This window comes from Epinephelus fuscoguttatus, linkage group LG13 (assembly GCF_011397635.1).
Source record: "Epinephelus fuscoguttatus linkage group LG13, E.fuscoguttatus.final_Chr_v1".
In the NCBI taxonomy this organism is placed as follows: domain Eukaryota; kingdom Metazoa; phylum Chordata; class Actinopteri; order Perciformes; family Serranidae; genus Epinephelus; species Epinephelus fuscoguttatus.
In genome coordinates, this window is record NC_064764.1 from 28104670 (window position 1) to 28130175 (window position 25506).

The 25506-nt window shown below is 42.6% G+C and overlaps 1 protein-coding gene across 8 annotated transcripts in view; it reads left to right on the forward strand.

Annotated features, from left to right (window-relative positions):
* Positions 1 to 25506, forward strand: part of LOC125899854 (phospholipid-transporting ATPase IH-like) — a 54716-nt gene that overhangs the window by 14824 nt on the left and 14386 nt on the right. For 7 of the 8 annotated variants that reach the window (XM_049594460.1, XM_049594461.1, XM_049594463.1 and 4 more), the window contains exons 2-25: positions 46 to 168; positions 425 to 514; positions 3466 to 3546; positions 4169 to 4276; positions 8378 to 8506; positions 10149 to 10252; positions 10375 to 10425; positions 10538 to 10602; positions 10686 to 10767; positions 10872 to 11022; positions 12323 to 12520; positions 12636 to 12809; positions 14726 to 14892; positions 17499 to 17570; positions 20043 to 20116; positions 20214 to 20317; positions 20637 to 20818; positions 21299 to 21532; positions 21970 to 22147; positions 22245 to 22347; positions 22689 to 22834; positions 23245 to 23304; positions 24108 to 24235; positions 25158 to 25293. In XM_049594460.1, the coding sequence (XP_049450417.1) occupies positions 46 to 168; positions 425 to 514; positions 3466 to 3546; positions 4169 to 4276; positions 8378 to 8506; positions 10149 to 10252; positions 10375 to 10425; positions 10538 to 10602; positions 10686 to 10767; positions 10872 to 11022; positions 12323 to 12520; positions 12636 to 12809; positions 14726 to 14892; positions 17499 to 17570; positions 20043 to 20116; positions 20214 to 20317; positions 20637 to 20818; positions 21299 to 21532; positions 21970 to 22147; positions 22245 to 22347; positions 22689 to 22834; positions 23245 to 23304; positions 24108 to 24235; positions 25158 to 25293 (2940 nt within the window). The remainder of the gene's footprint in view (positions 1 to 45; positions 169 to 424; positions 515 to 3465; positions 3547 to 4168; positions 4277 to 8377; positions 8507 to 10148; positions 10253 to 10374; positions 10426 to 10537; positions 10603 to 10685; positions 10768 to 10871; positions 11023 to 12322; positions 12521 to 12635; positions 12810 to 14725; positions 14893 to 17498; positions 17571 to 20042; positions 20117 to 20213; positions 20318 to 20636; positions 20819 to 21298; positions 21533 to 21969; positions 22148 to 22244; positions 22348 to 22688; positions 22835 to 23244; positions 23305 to 24107; positions 24236 to 25157; positions 25294 to 25506) is intronic. The other variant, XM_049594465.1, reaches the window with a different exon arrangement.

The following is a 25506-nucleotide window of genomic DNA, read 5'->3' on the forward strand; positions in this document are numbered from 1 at the left end:
CCTGTGTTTCTATTTATAACTCTACATATATCTCTTTCTCGTCAGTGTGTGGGGGAGGAGATCTGGGTGGACAGTCGGACGGTGTACATCGGGCATAAAGAACCTCCTCCGGGAGCTGAGGCCTACATCCCTCAGCGTTACCCCGACAACCGCATCGTCTCCTCCAAGGTGAGCGAGCCGCAGCGGCTGAATCAGTGCCATAACATTGTTTACCATCACGCTGTTCTTCTGTTTCATACTTAGACAGCCATGTAATCTCTTTTGTGGCCACGTTTTTAAGCATGACACATTTCACTTTTCTTGCATTTGTCAAGCTGCGAGTCAACGTTTCTCTCGCCAGAGGGACCAAATGATGATGCGCCATTGTTTTACCCTTCTGTTTCTATGTGTGTGACGTTAATTCTGCTGTCACTCTGTCCCACAGTACACCTTCTGGAACTTCATACCCAAGAATTTGTTTGAGCAGTTCAGAAGAATCGCTAACTTCTACTTCTTGGTTATTTTTCTGGTCCAGGTGAGATTTAAGCAGTGGTTATTTCTTTACACCTGTCTTTGTTTAGTATGAAAATACAGCACCAAAGCTCTGAGAAAATAGAAAATACTCTCCCAGCTGTCCATCTGTTAAAAGCTAACAAACATTGCATCTCTATGTCCATTTTGTGCTTTGTTTTTTAAATACCTGGCCTAGCTTTAATTAAAGCGCATGGCTTTGCATCAAGATATTTTCAGGGCAGCTGGAGAAGTTTGACAGCTGAACACTACCTCGTTTTTCATACGCAGGTAACTAAATAGTTTAAATTAGATTCAGAATCTTGAGGCAGGTTTAAACTAGGGCTGCCCCTGACCAAGGATTTTGCTAGTCGAACAATAGTCGTCATTTAGGGCCATTAGTCGACTAGTCGCCTGCTTGTTTATCATAGAGCCTGTTTATACCTGGTATTAGCATCTTTTGGTGATCTGGACACAAGTGGACAACCGTGAAACATTGCCGTTCACAGCCATTGTCTTTCATGGGTCTTCTGCTGTGTTCAGATTTTGTCACTGCCTATGTTATGTAGGGTTCTTTCTAGGGATAGACCGATATGGATTTTTTAGGGCCGATGCCGATACCGATTTTTTTCCATCACCCTTAGCCGATGACTGATTATGGACTGCCAGTTTTCTTGAGCCGATATTTGGGGCCGATACTGCTTTTGCTCCCTCAGTTTACATCAAAAAAAATGACACAATGATAACTAATATTACAGGTCTCAAGTTTAAAATAAGAAACATTTATTGAACAGTAAAAAATACTAAAACAAGATGGAAAGTTGAGGTAGAACAGGTAGAATATTATTATTATTATACATTCAAATAAAAAAAAAGAGTTCAGTGCTCTTAAATCTTCCAGTAATGTCTTTATAAAATAAACAAATATTTAAGCTGAAGCATAAATAAAACAACAACTACTGTACACAGTAGGATTCAACAGCTTTGTTCAACTTAACCACATACTTTCAAATGAAAAAAAGTGCCAGGGAAAAATAAATCCGCAAACCCACGTGCGTATCGGCCAATGCCGATACAAGTAAAAAACTCAAATATCGGCCCGATATATCGGCCGGCCGATGTATCGGTCTATCCTTAGTTCTTTCACACCTGCCCTGTTTGGTTCAGTTCAATCGAAGTCAAGTTTGTTTGCCCCATAAGTGCAGTTCATTTGGGCAGGTGTGAACACAGTAATCACACTCGGGTGCGCACCAAAACAACTGGACCGAGACCTTCTTGAAGATGTTGTCTCGGTCCGGTTACAAACGAACTCTGGTGCGGTTTGTCTGTGGTGAGAACCAGGTATACAAGCTCATAGATGCATTCAGAATATCGTAAAGAGCTCCTTTAACCCATTTCATAGTTAAGATACTGTTCTTTAATTTTTCCGGATATTTATTGGTCCTCATATCCTTAAATTAACTCATGGCTGGTAAAAAGGTGCTGTCTCTGTAAGCTTGTTAATGACATGAGTGCTGATAGCAGTTTGGACCCTGCTCTCATTGTTCCCTGATTTCAAATTAAGAGTAGTTATCCAAGATTAACAATTAAATAGTGCACCTGTGTACGAGGTTACCTAGATGAGGACTACCAGCACAATTTGAACTTGATAAAATCACATTATCCTGTAACAGTAAGAGCTGTACTGCTCAGTGTCTGTCTGTCTAAATCAGAATCAAAGAGAAGCGGCTTTTTCCTTGAGCAACTATATTGCAGCAAATGTTGAATAATCATGCAAGGACAAAGTCATCATAGAGGAGGAGGAGGAGGATACAAGGAAGTCTTTACCAGCAGTAGGGCTGCCCCTGACTAAGAATTTTCCTAGTCTACCAATAGTCGTCATTTAGAGCCATTAGTCGACTAGTCGCCTGCATGTTCATGATGTTAATTTGACTATCAAATGATATATTTTGGGCGGGGCAACACAATGGTTTGAGTTGAAGGTGTGAGAAAGAATAGTATCAGTAACATTGTTAACACTGTGCTACATTACAGAGAAATACAAACCGTACTAATGAACCTTCATTAATATAGGCCTATATTTTATCTACAAGTGCACGTCACACACTGAGCGAGCTGCCTGTTAATGACGCTGTGGGCTAATGGGCATGTAGCTACTTCCATGTTTCAGATGATACGTCATGTTTGTAGTCGACCAATGAAGATGAGTTTACATATCACCTTGGGTTTGTCCTTCACCTTCTCAAAATGATCCCACACTTTGGATTTCCTGCCCGACATGTTATTAACTAGCCTGTGGAATAACCGCAGGTACTAGCCCTGGAAATTAGAGGCCGCACACATGGTGTGTCTTTAACCGCCTTTTCCTGTGTCTGTCCTTCCAAATTAAAGTCCTACATGGTCCAGTCATATAGGTTTTTATTTATTTTGACAAGGCGCAACTCCTAATGGAGTTTGGTTTTTTTCTGCGACTAAGCAACCAATGAAATGTTGCCAAATAATTATCTTTCTGGTCGATTATTAGGGGGCAGCCAGTACCAGCAGTCACCAGAGTGCAACATAGTGTTGGGTGTTTGTGTGCTGTATGTTTTAACAGCAGCATGTGAAATACTACACCCTCTTAATGGGGCAAAGTGGCACACAGCGACAATGTTTGTACTCTTTGTTTTCGTAGACTGAAAAGTTTTGCTTTCCACATTATGCACATGAACTGTCTATAAAAGCAAGGAAGGAAACAAAAATGCAAGTTAACTATCTCTGAATGGACTTTCTGAGTGCAGATGGAGGAAATCAAACAATATTTGATTACTTGGATACTTTAACGTTGCTAGACTTGTGCTTGGTTCCTTATTACAGAAGCTTTTACCTGCTGCACTTCCTTACTCAGCGTTGCATTACTTGGCATCCTCTCCCCTCTCCTTTCTGCTGCCCCCCCCTTCCTGCTACCCCTCCTCCCACTCTTCCTCTCCCTTGCAGCTTATCATCGACACCCCCACCAGCCCAGTCACCAGCGGCCTGCCCCTCTTCTTTGTTATCACTGTCACCGCAATAAAACAGGTAGGACACACACAAACATGCTCGCATTTCTGGGGGAAATATTGCCCGCAGCAATTCCCCGCTCACACACACCAACTCCCGGCCTCAAACACACACATACACACACACTCTCTCTACCAATCGGCTGCTCTATTATCTGTATATACACATTCCTCTCTCAGCGAAAGGACATGCCATTGAATATGTCTGGTGATGTGAGAAATATGATAATGAATGGTCTCCTCTGTTAATCACTCTAGCTGAGCATCCCATGCCCCTGGGAGATGCATCCTCTCTACCGCGTCCTGCTACTGAGGGATGGGGTACTATCAGTGATAGATGGAGCTGTTCTGGCTAAGGAAGCCTGAGTTTTGCTGGGGCATAAATCTAAAACATGACGTGCTGGCTAGAAATCCAGGAAGCAGGTCACTAAGCTCAGGGAGCACAATGCTAATTAATTACAGAGTATGACTTTCACCTCTCCCCCTCCGTCTCTCTTGATCTCACACTATGCTCTGGCCCCGATTCTCTCTGCACACAACAATCTATATTTGCCGTTTCCCCGCTGCCAACAAACACATTGGCTTCCTCTCTCCTTCCAATCTTGTTCTCTATCCCTGTTTCTCTCTCGCTGCTCTCTCAGGGCTATGAGGACTGGCTCCGACACAAGGCTGACTGCTCTATAAACGAGTGTCCGGTGGACGTGGTGCAGCAGGGGAAGGTGGTGAGGACACAGAGTCACAAGCTACGGGTAAGAATGGTCTCATTAGAGCAGTATAGCACCTGAGGCCACAAAGCAACACTACGGTACTGCTGCATAGCTCACTTTCTCTATAACTGCCTCTCACACTCCCCCCTTCTCTTCTTCCTCTCTCCGCAGTCCCCTCTCTAACTTTGTTTCCTTCCTCTCTTGCTCTCTCTTGTCTTTGCCACCAATTAATTGCTCTGAAACTGTAGTAGAGGAACAATTACAGTGTCCCCCCAGTGCACCATGCAAGAGTCCCCTGGCAAATGAACAGGACTGATGTATTTCACAAGTTAGGATATTCCTGTCATCATCCTGTGGTGTTCTCTTATGTCATTCTGATGCAACAGCAGATCACAGTATAGTATCGTGTCTCTCGCTTATAATCCATTTGACTTATTTTATATCAAAACACATTTTCAGTACTATTTATGGCTGGCATTTTCAGTAATAACATTCATATATTATTTGCAATATTACTGCCTTTCTATGTAGTGGTTTTTCTTGTTACTCTTGGAGACCTCCCTTCCCATGTTGACTACAAATTGCGCGCCCATGCTCAAAGGATTTCGTGAAATGCAGACATCGAATGCCCCATTTAGCCTTCTTTCTTATAACAAAGCGATGCAAGGAATCTTCCTAATAAAGGAATACTTCACCCTCCAAATCATCAGTTAATCACCTCGTGTTACGCTGAATTTGTGAGGAAATCTTCACAACTTCAGTGGACGATGAATCCAGAAATGGAGGGAATGATTTAAAGTCCCAGAGGTCCACGTTTAACAACAGAAAACTAGCACGAAAAGCTGATACTGCTTTGCCGTGTGAGTGTTTTTGCTTGCTAGCGAAACATCCTGGCGTAGACTATTTACTGGAGTTTACCAGCCTGTCGTTAGAAGATTAAGCATGGCTGCTCTGGTGCTTCGATGTCAGATAGTCCACCACTGACATTTTGGTCACGTCTCATCTCGTCTCGTTAAGTCAATGAAAATATAACATAGATTGCGTCTTAGTTTTTGTTATCAAGATCTATTTTAACTCGTCATCGTCTTAATTTTGTCATGGAAAAAAGGTTGTTGATGAACAATTTCCGTCATAGTTTGCGTCAACGAAATTAACACCAGTCTACAGCTGCCTCGATATACGTGCAAACAAGTAGAGAATTCATCTACAAAGAGGCTGCTCGAGGTATATTTGCTGCCCCCAGTGGTCGACTCATATGTCATTTCGCACAGAAATCTGGGACATTAATGTATATGTGCAGTTACCACTAGGTGTTGCCAAATACACCAGGACAGAAGTGTTAGAGAATAAAACATTATTATATATTCTTGTCACTGTCAACGAACCTATGAAAGCAAGATGTATTAGCTGCCACTCAATACTTAATGATTTCTCCACCCTGTTTGTGCCAGTCCCAAGTGTATTCATCCCTTCTGAAGACATTTAAAAATGTGTCACAAATATACATAGATTTTAGAAAGCTAAATAATCCTGTAAAGCAGCTGGGCAGTGCAGCTTTGAGAAAATATAAACAGACTGACTATTTGTTGCAGACTATTTTAAGCAGCTACGACAGCAGGGCCTTGAATGTGGAGGTGACTCAAAATAAACTACAGTGCCTGTGTTCAGTGTAATGAATGAACACGTCACCCAGAGCAGCTGTGTGGCTCATTTATATGTTCTGAATAGTCCACAGTGGAGGTCTATGGCACAGAGGAGTAATCTATACCAGGCTGGCTTCGACTTCACCATATTTATTAATGGTCTATTTTAGGTTTTGTTCTTTTTATGAGGTTTGATGTCAATGTGTTGTCATTTTCTATGACATCATATAAAAATGTAAAAATGTAATAGCGCAAAATGAAACATACTTGCAGGGTAAATGCATTAACAAAGTCAGAAAAAGTATAACCTTGAAGCTGTATAGCTTCATCTAAATTGATTAACAAGCGCTGATATAACTGACAGTATCCCAGATATATCCAGTCAGGTGTTAGCAATTGTCTGTGGTCACTACTTCACTATATAAATGATTCTCAGCGCATCTGCAAATCTTAAAAAGTGTTGAATTTAATTTCCTTGATAAAAGGCCATAGATGATATTAAAGGGACAGTTCACCTCAAAGTCAAAATCATACATTTTATCTGCTTTATTTTATATTACCTAGGGCTGCCCCCGACTAAGAATTTTTCTAGTCAACCAGGAGTCGTCATTTAGAGCCATAAGTCGACTAGTCGCCTGCATGTTTACGATATTAATTTAATTATTAAATGATATATTTTGGGCGGGGCAACACAATGGTTTGAGTTGAAGGTGTGAGGAAGAATAGTATCAGTAACACTGGCCTATATTGCACGTCACTCACTCAGCGAGCCGCCTGTTAATGACGCTGTGGGCTAATGGACATGTAGCTACTTCCATGTTTCAGATGATACGTCATGTTTGTAGTCGACCAAAGACGATGAGTTTACATGTCACCTTGGGTTTGTCCTTCACCTTCTCAAAGTGATCCCACACTTTGGATTTCCTGCCCACTGTTATGTGGTTTCTACGAAATTTTAACGTACTCGAGGCAAATTCCGGACTGAAATATTAGCTTATTAGCTTTAATATTAGCTTAAATACTAGCTTAGCTAACAGACTGCTAACCAGCTAACAGGCTGTTTCCTTCAGTGTAGTTGCCTATGTTGATTGTCAAGTGAGTTTGTATGATTAAAACAGCGTGTTTATCTAGTTTTAACACACTGAGAATCTTAGTAATGGTATTTAGCTAAAATATGGTTATACATTATACACAATCAGATCGTCATTATGACTCATTCAGCTGTTCATTCATCTTTTTAATCGAATACTTAATAAAACATGCCACGTACCTGGCAGGTCCTGTTTCTGTCCCGGTAATGTTCCAAGTGTATATTCCAAACCAAACTGACAAAATTAGCCTCTCCAGCATGGCTCCAACAGGAAGTTTCTATCAAGTTTCTAAAGAAATGCACTTCCCTGCGTTGGCCACTAGAGGCATCATCTGTATATTTACATAATACATAATTGTACCTACCAGTTTTCTGTGATAATTTGCCCGGTATGAGTTTGAAAAATATCTCAAATTGCATTTTACACAGTGTGAAAAAGGTCTTTAAAAGGCTTGAATTAAATTTGGTGAACACTGCAGAGACCCTGATTCTACAATGGAGATGAATGGCAATAACAGTGTTACTTTGTTGGGACTATTGAGCAGCAACAAGAATGGTAGCATCATGATACAGTAAATAAGACGCCCATTAATATTGTTTTGTTTTATTCAGTTGTCCTAAATCCTGGTAGGTGATGTAAAAAAATATCAACCAGCGTCACTGGGCTGGTGTATTACTCTGCAGATATGTATCTTATATCATCCCGGCGTGAGTGAAAATGGAGGTGTCAGACTACATAACGTGAGTGTCTAGCTCAGCACCTCCTATGTAGATGCACAGATACGGTATATCTCAGTCTTGTTTCACCACGTCTAATTTCTGCTGCGTCTGCAGCTCCTGTCGAGTGTGCAGATGCTGTGCGGGATGAGGAGGGTCAGCTTAGAGAAAGGTTTCAATACAGCCTCCCAGCCTTAAAGGTTACAGAGTGCTTATAGTTTGTGTTGCCATAGCAGTAGTTTCCCCTGGATTTCATTGGTGGAGAAAGACATTGTACGTTGAAACTCTGTCTTGTTCTGTCTTTGTCTGTCTCCCAGCATTTTCTGTACCAAGGTTTCTCAGTGCCGTAGATCAAACAGAGAGGATTAGAGTGTGGATCGGGAGAAGGAATAATGATGAATATATTAATCATGCAAAATCAGAGAGCGTGTGTCATGTGTATGGTCACCGTGGAGATGGGATTTATCAGAGCTTAAGCTGCTCCGCTCGCATAATCCGTTATGCAACTTCTCAATCCTTTGAAAAAAAAAAAAAAAAAGGAATAGTAAAGGCTGAGCAGATGATTCCCCACAGGTCTGTCTGTTTGTCTGTTACTATCTGTGTTTACATGGCGCTCTCGTCAAAATGCTTCTTATGTATTATTGATGTGAAAGCCATTATGGGGTCTGTGCTGTGTCTGTTCCGCTCTGTTAGGTGGGGGACATTGTCGTGGTAAAGGAGGACGAGACTTTCCCCTGTGACCTCATCCTGCTCTCCTCCAGCCGCGATGATGGGACGTGTTATGTCACCACCACCAGCCTGGACGGGGAGTCCAGCCACAAGGTGCTGGGAACAGTGCAGGATTTTAATTCTGTGTCTTTTAACTTTAAGAGAGTGACTTTGGTGTTTTACAACCCTGTTTTCCCATGTTTTGTTTCCAAGTGACTAATGGGGACAGCAGTTTTTAAATCAGTCCAGTACTGAGCGACACAGGCAGAGGGCAAAACAGACTGCAGTGTAACGTTATGCTCCATCAATGTACATCAACATTTTCTAGTTGGAGCCGCGCCTCGTTTTCAAACTGTATGGTTTGACTAAAATGAACAATGACAGCAATATAGTCCACGATGAGCAGCGCTAAAATCAACCTGCGTAGTTGTCCCTCCATTGTGACATTAGAAAGTGTCACATTTATCTTGCAAGTGTACTCTTCTTCAACGTTTTGTTTGCTTCCTGGATTTTTCCCACATGGAAATTCTGACCAATTAGGAGCAGCTTTCTCACACAAGGCATTTTATCTGGTCCGCTTGTAAATGCTGCCGTGAGAACACGAACCAACTCTAGGCAATTATACAACTTTATAACAAAATGAGTCCCTGATTCAGACCAAAGCAAGACAACTCTAGGTCTGAAAGCACCCTGAAATGGAGTCTGGTGGGTTTGCCGATACCAACTTCAGGGCTGTTTCTGGTCAAACAAAAAAGACCCATCTCTGTAGGGATCCCTTTCATAATGCTGTGACACTTATAATAACAATCTGAGCCAGTCGGTGACAAAAACGACCGCTTAGTGGACGTAAACTGTCAGTGCACAAATGCCTGTTGCGGTCACATTGCAGCCTGTTTTGCTGCTGCTCTCTCACTCAATACTGAATCAATTTAAAAATCTTCTGTCACCATTAGTCACTTCAACACAAAAACGTGAAAATAAGGTCCAGGTTGAAAAACACAGAACTTAACCCTTTAATGGAAAAACATACCACCTTCACCCTAAAACAGTAAAGCTGTATGATTCAGTAGGTCTTTAAAAAACAAGTTGGCTAAATCTAAGACTTTTTTAAGTGTTAAAAATATCAAACAGTTCTCATATGTGTGAATTTGGTGCTTGTCTTTAGTATACATTATGTTTGGTTTTAGACAAAACAAGTAATTTGGAGACATCGTCTAAGGCTGACGTAAACTGTGATGCCTTTGTCAGTATTTTCTTACAATGGTTAATCAAGAAAATAATAAGCAGATCAATCAGTAGTAAAAATAATTGGTAGTTGCAGTCATATACTTATCAGTCAACACATGAACTCACACACACACACATGATGATGGAAGTGACACACAGTCACGCACGGCATTTCACATTTTCACTTCTACTCTGATGTTCATTGATGTCACTCACACGACCGCACGCATGGCTGAGCACACACACACACACACATCACAGAGTGTAGCGTAGAGTACTCCACCCACTCTCCTCATACATGCCTCTGGGTTGACCCCCTGATGCGCTCACCATCCCAGCGTGCTGTCCTCTCCTGACCCGGGGAGCGGTCTCTAACAGCTCACCTCCCTGACTCGCCCAGTCATTTAGAAAATCTGCTGGAAGCCAGACGGAGGAGTCAAATGAACCCTGCTCTCATTAGTGACTGCGGGTGACATTTTCCTCTGTTGTCTCCTTCTCCTTCCCCCCTTCTTCCACCTCTCTATCTCAGACCTATTATGCTGTACAAGATACCATGGCCTTTAGAACAGAGCGGGAGGTGGATTCGCTACATGCCACTATTGAATGTGAACAACCGCAGCCTGACCTCTACAAGTGAGTGTGACACTGATGTTCACTGATGCATCTTTGTGAACATATTATTATCTGCCACCTCTCAGAAGTGGATATCCCCTTGTTGCTACTCTTGATTTAATTTTGCTGTGACTTTTTCGCAGATTTGTGGGACGCATCAATATTTACAAGGACAAAGAAGAGCCTGTGGCGAGGTGAGTACTTTTAATTCTACAAGGCCAACACTTTTTCTCAATTAATCAAATGTCTTTAATGGTGTTTGTGAAATAAGGACAGCCGAGGATTCTGTCTGTTTCATTCTTGCAGACCACTTGGGGCTGAGAATTTGCTCCTTAGAGGAGCCACACTGAAGAACACACAACGCATTTATGGTATTTATGGCAGACTTATTCTTGAATATCGTCATGTTCGAGCTAAGTTAGAGGAAAGGCTGATGTCGTTTCTCTCCCCTCAGCTGTTGCAGTCTACACTGGCATGGAGACTAAGATGGCGCTTAATTACCAGTCTAAATCTCAGAAGCGCTCCGCTGTAGAAAAGTATGATTAACGTCCCCACTCCTTTAACTGCACGATTAAGATTTATAGCGGGATCGGTACATTTCCTCTTCCCTCCTCCTGATCTTCACTCTGTCTCTCTGCAGGTCGATGAACGCCTTCCTGATCGTGTATCTGTGTATCCTGATCAGTAAAGCGGTGATCAACACGGTTCTGAAATACGCCTGGCAGTGGTCTCCGGACCGAGATGAGCCCTGGTACAACCACAGGACTGAGAACGAACGCCAGCGCCACGTGGTCTGTTCATCAACCTTTAAACTTAAAGGATTAGCTCACCCCAAAATCAAAAACACATATTTTCCCTCTTACCTGTAGTGCTGTTTATCAGTCTAGATTGTTTTGGTGTGAGTTGCAGAGTGTTGGAGATATCAGCCGTAGAGATGTCTGCCTTCTCTTGAATATAATGGAACTAGATGGCACTCAGCTTGTGGTGCTCAAAGTGCCAATACATCTGAAAAACTCAACAGCAATGTCTCTTTCTAGAAATCATGACCTGGTTACTCAAGATAATCCACAGACCTTGTTGTGAGCAGTTTCATGTCGGAACTATTTTCTTTCTTCTATGGTAATGCTCATTCTCTGCTTAGTGAATTTGTTAGAAGACACCAGCATGCCAGCAGAGTAAACACACAGGCCTCAACAAATGGTAGCTGTCGCATTGCATTACACAAAACAACACACCAGTCACCCCAAGGTTTTTAATGTTTATAGACCTGTGGCCCTGACTTCCCTTGTCATGAAGTCCTGGCTTGATTGATAAAAAGAGAACTCCTTTTCAAAACTGAGCAACTACTTGACCCACTTCAGTTTGCATACAGGGCTTGTCATGGCATCAAAGATGCTACTGCCACTCTGCTGAACCTTGTTTTAAACATCATGAAGGATGCAAAACACATGCCAAGCTGCTGTTTTTAGATTTCTCGTTTGCTTTTTACACAATCCAACCCCACATTTTAGTCCACAAACATATTAATAATTTTAGTTTGAATTTGATATTGTGGGCTGTATCCTTGATTATCCTGTATCCAAGATGTAAACATTAATGGCGTCCTCCTCTACTGAGCTGTAATGTTAGCTAGCTCAGTGGTGCCAGGTGAGCTCGCAGTAGATGCATTCTTCCCTCTGTATGGTGATTTGGTTTGAGGGTGTTTTTAGGTAGAAAGAAAATAGTTCCTACATGAAACTGCTCATAACAATCTGTGGATTATCTTGAGTAACTGTGTCATGATTTCTGGAAAGAGACATTGCTGCTGAGTATTTTAAGTGTATTTTTTTTGTCACTTTGAGCACCAGAAGCTGAGTGCCATCTAGTCCCATTATATTCAAGAGAAGGCAGACATCTCTACGGCTGATATCTCCAACACTCTGCAGCTCACACCAAAACAATCTAGACTGATAAACAGCACTACAGGTAAGAGGAAAAATATGTGTTTTTGATTTTGGGGTGAACTGTCCCTTTAAAAACACAGTCTTGACATCCAGTCCCAAATCTAATTTCTCTATAACTTCATTGCTGTTGTCTTCCTCCCCACTTCAGGTGATCCGAGCATTCACAGACTTCCTGGCCTTCATGGTCTTATTTAATTACATCATCCCAGTGTCTATGTACGTGACGGTGGAGATGCAGAAATTCCTGGGCTCATATTTCATCACCTGGGATGAAGAAATGTTCGACGAAGAGCTGGGAGAAGGAGCTCAGGTCAACACCTCTGACCTGAATGAGGAGCTGGGGCAGGTACATGAGCACAAACACACACACACACACTCACTCGCACACACACATTTGCATCTGCATTTCAGCTGTCTGCAGACGTGCCCTCACCCTACCCTTTGTCTTCCTTCCCTCCCAGGTGGAGTATGTGTTTACAGATAAGACGGGCACGCTCACTGAGAACAACATGGAGTTTATTGAATGCTGCGTCGATGGGAACGTCTACATCCCGCATGCCATCTGCAACGGCCAAATCCTCAGCGCTGCCTCCAGTATAGACATGATTGACTCCTCACCTGGAGGATACAGGAGAGTAAGTATGTGTGTAACTAAACCAAACAGGCTTCTAAATCCAGCATGAATAGACTCTTGGCTGTGCTAACGCTGCTGCTGAATGAAGATGGAGACAAGAGTGAAGAAAACTCTCAACATATTTCAGTCTGAAATGTGAGTGAGCCACTTGAAAATTAACTAACATGTCACGTTTTCAGGCAGGAGGACCGTTAAAGTAATTAGCTCTGACATTTCCATATACACAAATACTTGTTTTGCTGATAAACACAGTAATGATGCAGCCTGTATATAAAGTTCATGAACACTCTGACATTTCCTTTGTAACCCATAAGTGTTGGCTGTGTCTTACATGGGGGGAAAAAGTCCTCTGGTACACAGAAAAGTGATGAGCCGTGCATTTCTGGCAGCAGCAACAGTGATTTGTTTAGATTTAATAGAAGAAAAATTGTGTAGTCAGCATGAGCAGCAGAAGCCACCACAGATGACCAGAGAGAGGAGAGAGCACTTTCTGCCAAAACTTAGAGTGCAGAAAACTTCAGAAAAAAAGATTTTGTAGATATGCTGCTTGGTTTTCTCTCTAAGTTTGGGAAAAATTGTTAAAAAATAGCACAGTAATGACTTAATAGCAGAAGTGGGACCAAGCCATTGTTTTGCAAGTTCCAAATCCTCAACAACTCACAGCTCTTCACCAAATGTAATGCCATTTCAGTCAGGAACACTTGAGCCAAAGAAAGCTTTATTTCCATTTGCAGTATTATATTTGGCAGTATGGCTCTGTTTTGGGGCCTCTCTGCCTTTCCTAGGCCTATGCAGAAATCCTCTTCACGCGCCCACATGGAAAGCCTAAGACAGAGAGAGCAAACCTTCCTGCTCTTCCACACACCTACATGGAAAGCCTAAAGCAGGGGGAGCAGCAGCAATGATATAATAAATATATTAAATCCACAAATATCGTGAATGTTTCTTGAAATGTTTCTTCTTTGTATTTATTAGTTGGGTGAAGTTTGTTGGAAGTTGTTGCATCTCCTTCTGTGATTTTTGACCCCCACGTTTTGCACACAGCAATACATTTTTTGTTCTTATTTTTGTATGCAAACAAAATGATCTTTGTATCATTTTTTCTGACTTGCGCTCAGAAACGTAAGGTTAGTTCTTCATGGTCCTGTAACTTGACTGGATGCTGTCAGATTGGATCAAACAAAATGGATGTGGGGAATAAGGGTCAGCTTGTTGGGAATCAAAGGCATTAATGTTTGTTGTTTGGGAAATGAAGGAAAATTAATTCATTCATGGCACACTTTTTAAACAACATACTTATTAGTCATTGCGCTTGGGTGGGAAGGTATCAAGTATTTTCAAGTCAAAAGGCTCAAGTCCAAGTGAGGTCATAAGTCACTGGTGTTAAAGTCCAGGTCGAGTTGCAATTCTTTTTTAAATTTTGTCGAGTACAGTCTGAAGCTATCATATTTGTGACTTGAGTCGGACTAAGTCATGTCACTTGTGTCCACACCTCTGCTAAATGGCACCAAACATGTCCATGAAATGGGAAGAAACTTCAGGATTAGTGGGTTAAAAATGGAAAAGATGCTGGGAAAACCAAAATTGGGCTTCTAAAGAAGTTCTGACCTTTTGCATTTCTTTTTAATGATGCACTATTGAGAAAAAATTACAAACATGATGAATGAAAGAATGATGAAGATACAAATTAGGATGGGGCCCCTACAGGATGATTTTTTTTTCTTGTTTCATGTTTTTCCCTAACCATGTATGGATATTTAGGCATTCTCTTATCTAAGATGTCTTGAAAAACAGTGCATATAGCTGCTGTAAATGGGAGAAAGAAAAAAAATCAACCCCCTAGGTTTGGGCTGAACCTCGAATGTCTACAACATCTGTCTCCGCCCCTGTGACAAAGAGTTTGTTTTGTGTCTGTAGGAACACGAGGATCTGTTCTTCCGGGCGCTGTGTCTGTGTCACACGGTGCAGGTGAAGGAGGAGGAGACGGTGGACGGCATCAAGAGAGGCATCCACCAGGGCAGGCCCACCTCCTTCTACATCTCCTCCTCACCAGATGAGGTGGCTTTGGTGGAGGGAATGAAAAGGTAAACACGTGATTTGCAAAATTACTTTGCAGTAAGTAAGCAGGCAGCGTCTCTGTTTTGTTGTGTTGGCTCTGCACTCTAACAAATTGGATGTAAAATATAAATTGTTCAGACTTTCAGCTTAAATTTGAACGTGTTTACATTCACATCAGATTAACAGCGTCAGAACTGTAGCTCTTTATGTTATATTAATAGTCCCCAGTTTCTAGGGCACCAGGATAAATTCAACTTTAATCGTTTTGTTTGATATTTGGAAAGAAATCCTGTTGTCAGTCACTGTCTGAAGTGTCCAACACACACACACACACACACACACACACACACACACACACACTCACATTAGCATATACTTGGTGTCTTCCTCGTAGTCTTCCTCGTCTTCCTCGTGCAGTTAAAATGTCCCAACATTAGGGAGCAATCAATTCCACTGCATGGTACTGCACTCAGAGATATTTTTTCGGGGGCGTTTTCAGCCTTTAATGTATAGGACAGACAAGTGTGAAGGGGGGAGAGAGAGAGAGGGAGTGACATGCAGCAAAGGGCCACAGGCTGGAGTTGAACCTGGGCCGCTGCAGCAACAGCCTTGTACATGGGGTACCTGCTCTACCACTAAGCCACCGACGCCCCAAAAGCAAATTTTTTATTGCACACTATTGTACACTATGCCATGCAGACGTTCCTCTGTTTGGTTGCCGATGAAAGGACTCTGCAAGAGCTATTCTTTTAAGTAACCCTTCACCTGCGACTATTGAACTGACCCATGAACAACTTTTTTTGGTTCTGTTTTTCAATTCTCTTTATTACGCTCATTCTTCAGCTCACGGAGTGTGTGCTATGTGCTACTGGGTAAGCTGCTAAATGAGAGTCTGTCATTTCTTGTTGCGACTCGAGTGAACTCGTTCCTCTTTAAAGGTCTAGTGTATAGGATTTAGTGACATCTAGTGGTGAGGTTGCAGATTGCAACCAACTAAACTTCTCCTGTGTGCCAAGTGTGTAGGAGAGCTGTAGTGTCAGACACAAAAACACAAATGGCCCTATCTGGAGGCAGTGGGTGTGTGCTGAATCGCATACTTTTTCTTTTTACTTTTAGTATGAACTGTTGCTGCCCTTAGAAAGTACGTACTGTTGCATGCATGCAGTTGACATAACTACTTTCTCATAATATTACGCCCTGAACTTTGACTCTCTTGCACATATATTTTGATACCTTGGAGATAAACGCCGGTCACTGAGTTTGCCAGAGACGGAGATCAACCTAGAGATCTCTGATGTTGTTGTTACTTTGCAATGTATGTAATTTTGACTTTGAAGTTATAACTGCATACAAGGTAGATTATAACATATTTTATGCTGTTATTGTTATTTTCATTGTTATGTCCTTTTGATTATTTTGTTCATTTAAACAATATTCCTGTTATTACTATTTCATCATCACTTACTTGAATTTCCTGTCAGCTGTCATTGCAACTTCTGAAAGCTGTCAGTCACCTGTCAACATGCTGCCATCTGTTTGCAGCTCAGCTGATGTGACGCATAGTCCGCTGTGCAGTGGACTGTGGGTCAGAATAGCCAAAAAAACATGCTGGCTTACATATTGCAAAATCTGACTGGATGTAGTGGAACACATATTTTTGGCATATTGCATTTCACCTGCTGTGTATTGGGACGTACTAAATCTTTTTCTGGCACACTATACAGTATGGTAGTATGGGTACTGGAATACATAGAGTGTTTGGTTTGTCCGTTCAGGGCTACTGTAGAAACAAAATGGTGTATTCCATGGAAGAGGACCTGCTCCACATGTAGATATAAACTTAATTTAAAAAAAACAGCAATTTATAAATCTCAGATCACTAGCTGAAGATGATGTCACAGCAGATGATCAGCTGAGAATCCCACCTGCACTGAGGGAACACTATCTGCAGTGGATAATGAAATAGAGAAAAGGACTCTGCACCAAAAGTGAGTTGATTCAAATTGAGTCGAGCCAAACCATGCAGTGGAGCTGAGGCTACACACTCTCAAACACCATAATTGGTGAAGTTTAGCGCTTCATCCAACACGAGGGCGAGCGTGTCACAGCTGAGAACACAACACACTGGTGAATCAAGCGTTCACATAGCCGGTAGAACACTAGGAAGTGATTACTGCTGTGAAGACTTTACAGAGTAGTGAAACACTGTCTCATAGCATTATAAGCTGTGGTATTTTTGGCATCATATAAGCTATAAAATGAGTGGCTATAGTATTCAAACTGGACTCCCTGGATAATATTGCTGTTGGGAGAAGTTTCTTCAGGAAAAAAATCCAATGGTTTGGGTGTAAAATAAATAGATTTCTGCCAGAAAGACAAACTGCTGCCACGTGCAATTGTATTTCATCTGAAGCAGGCCCTTACGTTGTTTTTAAACATAGTGCTATTTCTGGTCTGTATGTGGCCTGAGACACATAAGACACATGATCCAACATGCCAAGTTACAGTTTGTTGCTCTCTCGTATTGCTGTCACTGGTGTGTACTGTAGCATGATACACATGAATAATATTGACACTCACACTTAAATGAATCCTTTCCCTCTCTCCTCTTTTCCCTCGCTGTCTTCCCCAGGCTGGGCTACACCTATCTGAGACTGAAAGACAACTACATGGAGATCCTCAACAAAGACGATGAGATTGAAAGGTTGGTCTGTTGTGTGGTTACACCACAGGAGACAGAGTAGGAGTAATTCAGTTGATGGAGCTGTGGTCGTACATCAGCCACCCGCAGAGAGAGGGCTCTCAGATTGTGTTACGTGTTCCTACAGAGGTTAGAAACAACCGCGGAAGAGCGGGCAGAGGGTTGTTTTTAGAAGCTGCTCGATCAGATCAAAACGCTCCGACTGATCTGGAAGAATGAAAGGCGGCGAGATTCCGTCAGAGAGTGGTTTAGTGGAAAGTGTCTAATGTTTTGATCCGTAGGAAGGACTCATGCAACCAGGCTCTCTCTCCATCACTCTCTGTAGTGGCCTGTCAATAGTGAGCTATTTTAAGGAGGCAGGGGAGCTGGAGAGGGGGAGGGGAGGAGGGATGTGTGTGTGTGTGTGTGTGTGTGTGTGTGTGTGTGTGTGTGTGTGTGTGTGTGTCCAGCGGATGCTAGGGCTTTGCAGGGAATGGAAAGGCAAAAAGTCCTCTTCTCACACTTGCTATTTTTCACCATTAATAGGGACTCTGAATCGTTTGGCCCTTTACAGAAACAACCAAGATGCCTTTAATTCAAATCCCAAACCTCAGACTGTTAGTTTCAGTCTGTATTATGGTTCACTTCACTTGAATTACAGTTTGCATGTTCAACAGTTCAGATCATCTCCAACTCTCATAAAAACAAACACTTGGATCATTCAGTTGGAAGTGGTGAAACTGCAAGAGGCACTTGATGCAAGTGACCTTCTTAAAAAACTGTGGTATATAATTACTTAAAAAACCCAAAACATTATTAAATGTTATTGTACTGCAGGAGAATCATAAAGGTTTCTCCTAAAGTAACCATTTGCTAAACAGCCTGCGCCCTTGAAAAGTCTGATCAAAGCCTTAAATACCTGTTGGCTTATCTTCTTCTTCATATCAACACATCCCATAAAAGTTACAGAACAGAGGAGATAAAAGAAAGTTTGCAAGGAGTACTGAGCTGGTCTGAAGTGGACTAATGTTCTTGTTTTTTTTTTAATTTGCAAGGCTTTGGAAAACCTTATTAAAGCTTACCATACACAAGAGGACTCTGAAAAGACTTTTGAAAGACTGAAGCCTGACGCCTCTCACATCTAAAGACAATGTGAGGTTAAGTCACAAGACTGAGGATTTTTCAGGGTCACTCTTTACAACTGGAAAACTAGATTCCTTTTAAGATTATTATGGCAAACTCCCTTTAAGAAATATGACATCATCAGTTCCTTACATGTCCCAAAAACACGTAACTCTCAAAGCAAAAGATAAAAGGCGTTATATGTCGACAACACTCTTGTTTATTTGGCATCAGTATAATCCATAGAGATAAAATGTATTTGCTTATAAGCTTTACAGTTTGGATTTTGTTGCCTCCGTTGCTCAGCTGCACCATTTTAGTTTGAGAAGACCGCGGGAATAAGGGGCGAACCCTTTCAAAAATTAAGATTTCTCACCACAATAAGTCGCCATTAGGAGAGAGTTAGTGCCTCGAGCGAGGGAGTTCAAGTATCTCGGAATCTTGTTTACGAGTGAGGGTAGAATGGAGCGTGAGATGGATCGGCAGGTTGATGCAGCTTCTGCAGTCATGCAGAGGGAGCTGAGCCAGAAGGCGAAGCTTTCGATTTACTGGTCCATCTACGTCCCAACCCTCAGCTATGGTCATGAAATCTGGGTAGTGACCGAATGAATGAGATCGCGGATACAAGCGGCCGAAATGAGATTCCTTAGTGGGGTGGCTGGGCTCAGCCTTAGAGATAGGGTAAGGAGCTCGGACATCCAGAGGGAGCTCTGAGTAGAGCCGCTGCTCCTTCACGTTGAAAGTGGTCAGTTGAGGTGGTTCGAGCATCTGATCAGGATGCCTCCTGGGCGCCTCCTGTTAGAGGTGTTCCAGGCACGTCCCAATGGTAGGAGGCCCCGGGGCAGACCCAGAACACACTGGAGGGATTACATATCTCGTCTGGCCTGAGAACGCCTTGGGGCCCCCCAGGAGGAGCTGGAAAGCATTGCTAGGGAGAGGGACGTCTCAAACCCCTGTGTGTGGAGTTTGCATGTGGTCCCCATGTCAGCGTGGGTTTTCTCCAGGTACTCCGGCTTCCACCCGCAGTCCAAAGACATGCAGGTTAAGTTGTGACTCTAAATTGTCCGTAGGTGTGAATGTGAGTGTGAATGGTTGTCTGTCTCTATGTGTCAGCCCTGTGATAGTCTGGCGACCTGTCCAGGGTGTACCCTGCCTCTCGCCCAATGTCACCTGGGATAGGCTCCAGCTCCCCTGTGACCCCTAACAGGATAAGCAGTAATGGAAAATGAATAACTGAATAAATGACTGCAATAAGTGTCGATCAGATGCATGCTGAGAAGGTCTAAGGCCAGCTTAAAGGAGATGAATGAATATCTTAACAAATACTAGGAAGCTAAGAGAACTCCTGTCATATCAAGACTGTCTCTCCTTCAGGTTCGAGCTGCTCCATGTACTGAACTTTGACTCCGTCAGGAGGAGAATGAGCGTCATCGTCAAGTCAAGCTCAGGTAAGATGTTATCCATTTTATAAATCCATGATGGGACACAAGATTGTTTTGCATTTTGTTTTAAATGTTGTTTGTGTGTGTTTTTTGGGGATCTCAGGAGAATACCTGCTGTTCTGTAAGGGGGCAGACTCGTCCATTTTTCCTCGGGTCGTGTCTGGGAAGGTGGAGCAGGTGAAGGCCAGGGTGGAGCAGAACGCTGTCGTAAGTGCACAGTTTGACCATATAGGTATATAATGTGTTTGATGATACATACATATGGTAACGACAGATCAGTGACTTGTGTGTAACGTGAAAAGGGTTGTTCAGTAGCCCTGAACATTGACTCTGGATACAGTCATTCATGTTTTTGCATTGGCCACCGTAGTTCTCCGACATGCTTGGCACACAGGAGGAACCCGTATTTCACGGACTTAAGCAAACTCGCATTGAATCACGTGACATTACATAACATCTACTGCAGCTACATTTGAAATCCCAGCTTCAGCCTCTCTCCATCTCTCTCATCTTCTCCGTGACGCAGGAGGGGCTGCGGACTCTGTGTGTCGCTTACCGAAGGCTGTCAGAGTCTGAATACCAGGAGGCACGTCATCACCTGAACGAAGCCAAACTGGCCCTGCAGGACAGGGAGCAGAGGCTGGCGCAGGCCTATGACATCATCGAGAGGGACTTTGTGCTTCTGGGCGCCACGGCAGTGGAGGACAGGTTTGTCACCGTGCAGAGAGAGAGACAGAGAGCGAAGGGAGGGGGGAAAGATTTAAAAACAGTGCAGCAGCGGGGGAACAAAGGGGAAGATTAATGAGTCATGAAGCTCTTCAAAGTATTGTAATGACTCATGAGAAGAGAAAAGATTCAGTCTGAGCTCTGAGCGGTGACTCACTACTATCACTGCTCTGCCTTTGTTTCCTTTTTTCCTTTTTATATTCTGCTCTGTTAAAATATGAGACGTGTTTGTCTTCCTACAAGGTAGTCTTCAGTATTGACCTGCAAAGGTAGTTTTCCCCAGCTGATTGATTCAGCTGACAGTTTGACTTCCTGGTAGATAAACTGGCGATGGGCAGGGACAGGGGGTGGTCGTGAATTGATAACTTATCACCAGTTGGTAATTGATGGATTGAAGTTTTGATGAATGCTTTAACCTACCCTTCTGGGGGCTGAAACACTTATTGACTTATTGACGCGCAGGCTCCAGGAAAAGGCTGCAGACACCATCGAGTCACTGCACAAGGCTGGGATGAAAGTTTGGGTCCTGACGGGGGACAAGATGGAGACGGCGGCGGCTACTTGCTATGCCAGCAAGCTGTTTCGTCGCAGCACGCAGATCCTGGAGCTGACCAAGAAACGCACGGAGGAGCAGAGTCTGCACGATGTTCTGTTTGAACTGAACAGGACGGTTCTCAGACAACGCTCGATATCTGGGTATGAGATCATGCTTGTGTAAACCTGCAATGCTGATTATTTTTTTCCATTTAATCATTTGGTATATACGACATTGGAAAATTGTAAAAAAAAAAAAAAAAAAAGTCTGGGGTGATGTCCTCAAATATATCGTTCTGTCCAACCAGCAGCCCAAAACCCAAAGACTTGTAATTCATTAAAATGTTAGAAAAGAAAAAGCAGGAAATGATCACATTTAAGAAGCTGGAATCATCACATTTTTGGTATTTGTCCTTGAAAAATGTCTGATGTTGTGTTCACACAAAACATGATACGAATTTTCACATTGCCTTACTTGAGTGAGTTTGAGGGCTAGATTATTTTGTGTTGACTCGCTTCATACACCCGTGAAATCGCTGAATCAATGAACGGCTGTGTGAAAAGCTCCTTGCTGATCCACCTGTGATATTTTGTTCCAGGTTGTCAGTTGATTGCCTCGACTTTGGTCTGATCATCGACGGGGCCACTCTGTCTGCAATACTAAAGCCCAACCAGGAGGGAGTCAGTTCTGGCAACTACAGAGAGATCTTCCTGGAAATTTGTCGCAACTGTAGCGCCGTGCTCTGCTGTCGCATGGCACCACTGCAGAAAGCTCAGGTAACAGAGAGCCGGACATCACTTCAAAAATACACTCCAGGCACATTCCTAAATGACAAATAGTGCAGGTGACTGAAGTGGGTCTTTGTTTCTGCAGATTGTGAAGCTAATCAAAGCCTCCAAGGAGCACCCCATTACCCTCGCCATCGGCGACGGGGCCAATGATGTCAGCATGATCCTGGAAGCGCACGTGGGCATAGGTGAGCTCATTTAACTGCTATGATAGGTGGCTAATTGGCTAAAACCTGTACTGATATTGATGCTGCTGTATTTTAAACCCTGGGAATGAGAACTGTTACGTATTCCTACAAATTCAGCCAATTAAAGATGTATGCATTAGATTTATTTATGCATATCTGCCAACACATACAGCAGTACAGTGTTTTTTATGAGGCAGTATGGGCTCACCTATCCACTGTTTATACTGTTTATTAGTTTGGCTTTAGTCTATATTTAGAAATCCACCTCCTCAGGTTACACTCATGGTTGTGTTGCATTTCTGATCAGCTTTTATGCCACCAATCTCTGTTTTTCCCTGAAGGCATCATGGGTAAAGAGGGCCGACAGGCAGCCAGGAACAGTGACTACGCCATCCCGAAGTTCAAACACCTGAAGAAGATGCTTCTGGTTCATGGCCACTACTACTACATCCGAATCGCTGAACTTGTTCAGTACTTCTTCTACAAGGTACAAGACGAATGCCTTGTGCGCTGCACTGGCTCACACATTTTAATCACTTTATCGTAATTCCCAGTGAAACACTGAGTTACAAAGAACCAGATTTTTGCAGCGACTCTGACAGATTACCGGATTCATGAATCCCTGGTGCAACATTCTCTCCTGGATTCATGGCTACGATGATCAGTGTGGGCGGCTTCCACAGCAAGCGGTGCCCTGCCAACTGATTCATTTTTTCCTTTTGGCAGGCCAGCACTGTGCAGCCCACTCAGTGAGCTTATAGCACACAATCTCTGCATAAACAGAAATGTGTAGATAGTAGCATTTTTAGATTCTTCAAATCTCTTCACGTGTACTTGTCACAAGCTTATCACTTTTTCTGTGTGTTGTTTTTTTTTCTCTTCTTAAATCTTTTCCAGAATGTATGCTTCATCTTCCCTCAGTTCCTGTACCAGTTCTTCTGTGGGTTCTCCCAGCAGGTACGTATATTTATACTCACTCGGGGCTACCAGCTGCAAGTATTATACAATAAACGAGCTTGATATAGTAATTAATGCTGTTACCAATGGATCAGATGACTCTGTGTGGTGTAAAAGGTGAAGCCACAGAGAATTATCACCCTACTCTGCTGTTCCCCTCAGCTTTACTGAACATTTTTACCTGATAAACTGGCTTCACCGTAACTTCTGAGCAACAAATGGTTGATAGGCACAGTCAGCAAATAATTCCTCTATTCTTTCCTATGAAAATTGTTCACAGACACATGAAACCTAAAAAGCAATATGAAATTACCTGGGTGATCGGTGGACCCATAGAGCAGGCGCATGAGAGACTTTCTGCTGCTGAGCACGGCCAAATGCGGCCAACTTCTGCCAGCTGAGCAGCTGACTTCCGGTTTAGCGCTCTGCTAACTTGAATGGTGATAAAATAGTTTAAACTTGTGGCTCTTTTAGATTTTCCAAATGGATTAAATCTTGATAGTGGAACAAGTCACTTTGTGTGGGGGTTGTGACAAAAATGTATCCACTGATATATAGATGTCTCCTTCCCAGTGTAAGTCCATAGGTGTAGTGTATCTTTTTGGTCCCAGTTGGATCATGTGAAAAAGACCTGCAACTGAAACAGAATCAACTTTTAGAGAAATGCCACGTAATGTCACGCTGTGGTCGTCAATCATGTAACTGCCGATCAGACTAGAAAAACGCCCATAGTCCATGATAACAAGCAATGCAGTCATTTCCAGATGTCTGATGCTGTCTGTATTATGTTTGTCCCTCTGCAGCCTCTGTACGACACCGCCTATTTGACGTTGTACAACATCAGCTTCACCTCACTCCCCATCCTCCTCTACAGCCTGGTTGAGCAGCACGTCACCATGGAGACGCTCAAAAGGGAGCCCTCCCTGTACAGGTGAGGTCAAAGAAAACGTTGAAGCAGGTCCTCTGAAATTTTTTTTGTTTGTATATTTTTTGTGACTTTTATATGAATGCTCTGAGAGGCAAATGAGGAAAAAAATAATAATTCAGGGCATTTATTTTCTAAGTCTGATCAATATTATAACACCTTCCTATGATTATGGCTTAAGAGCTGCTCAAAAAATGTTTTTCACGGATAATCTTTCAGAGTTGCCAGTATTTTTTTTTCATATATGAAATGGATGGAAAAAAATGCAAGCTGAAAAAAAATTGCAGTGATTATTTTTCTAGCATTTTTTAAATGTATTTATTTACATTTGTGTTTAGAGTATGTAAGAATTTAAACTCACCTCAAAAATATATTGGGGTAACGAAAGGATCCGGCCAGCCAGCTCCAACACCTCTAAACACGGCAAGGAGGTCAAGTAGCTCACTCAAAGTGACCACGCCCTTAATTATGCTGAACCTTAAGCCTTGATAACATTTTAAGAGGATTGTTATAAAAAAATCACCCCCCGTTTGTCTGTGTGTTTGCACCAGGCTGTAAACATGTTTATTTGAGCTGTAAAGTTGGACAATTTAACATGGTAGTCTTTGGGGATTTGCCCTGTTTTGCAACCAGCCCCTAGTGGCCAGTCAGTGAACTGTAGTTTTTGGCACTTCTGCACTGGCTTCACTCGTGAACACTTGTGGCCAAAATTAGTACTACAACAACAAAAAAATTTAAAACCTGTTTTCACGGAGAGGAACAAACAAAAAAAGGAAAATGATTCACCTGTTGTTAAGTCATAAACACGGGAGAGAAAATAATTCAGATCAGACGTAGGAAATTAATGTCCAGATTTTTTTTTTCACTGTTATGATACAGTGTTTGTTGTGTTTGCTCATCCACCTTCTTTTCTGTTCGTCTCTCGTAGGGACATAGCGAAGAACTCCCTCCTCCGCTGGCCGGTCTTTCTGTACTGGACGTGCCTGGGTGTGTTTGACGCTGTTATCTTCTTCTTTGGTGCCTACTTCCTGTTTGACAACACCACCTTCACCAGCAATGGCCAGGTGAGCCTCTGCCTCTGTGTCTCTGTGAGGCAGTGAGATCTGTCATTTGATGGAAGGAGCAGAAATAGAGCAGCTTGTGGGGCATTCGAGGTGTCCTTTAGGGAAATTAAAAGAGAATAATGGACACAAAGTTAGCGCTTTCTGTTACGAGCACTCATCCATCTCCATTGGATTCTCATGAACGAGGAGTTAAGTGTTACAAGATGACTTTGT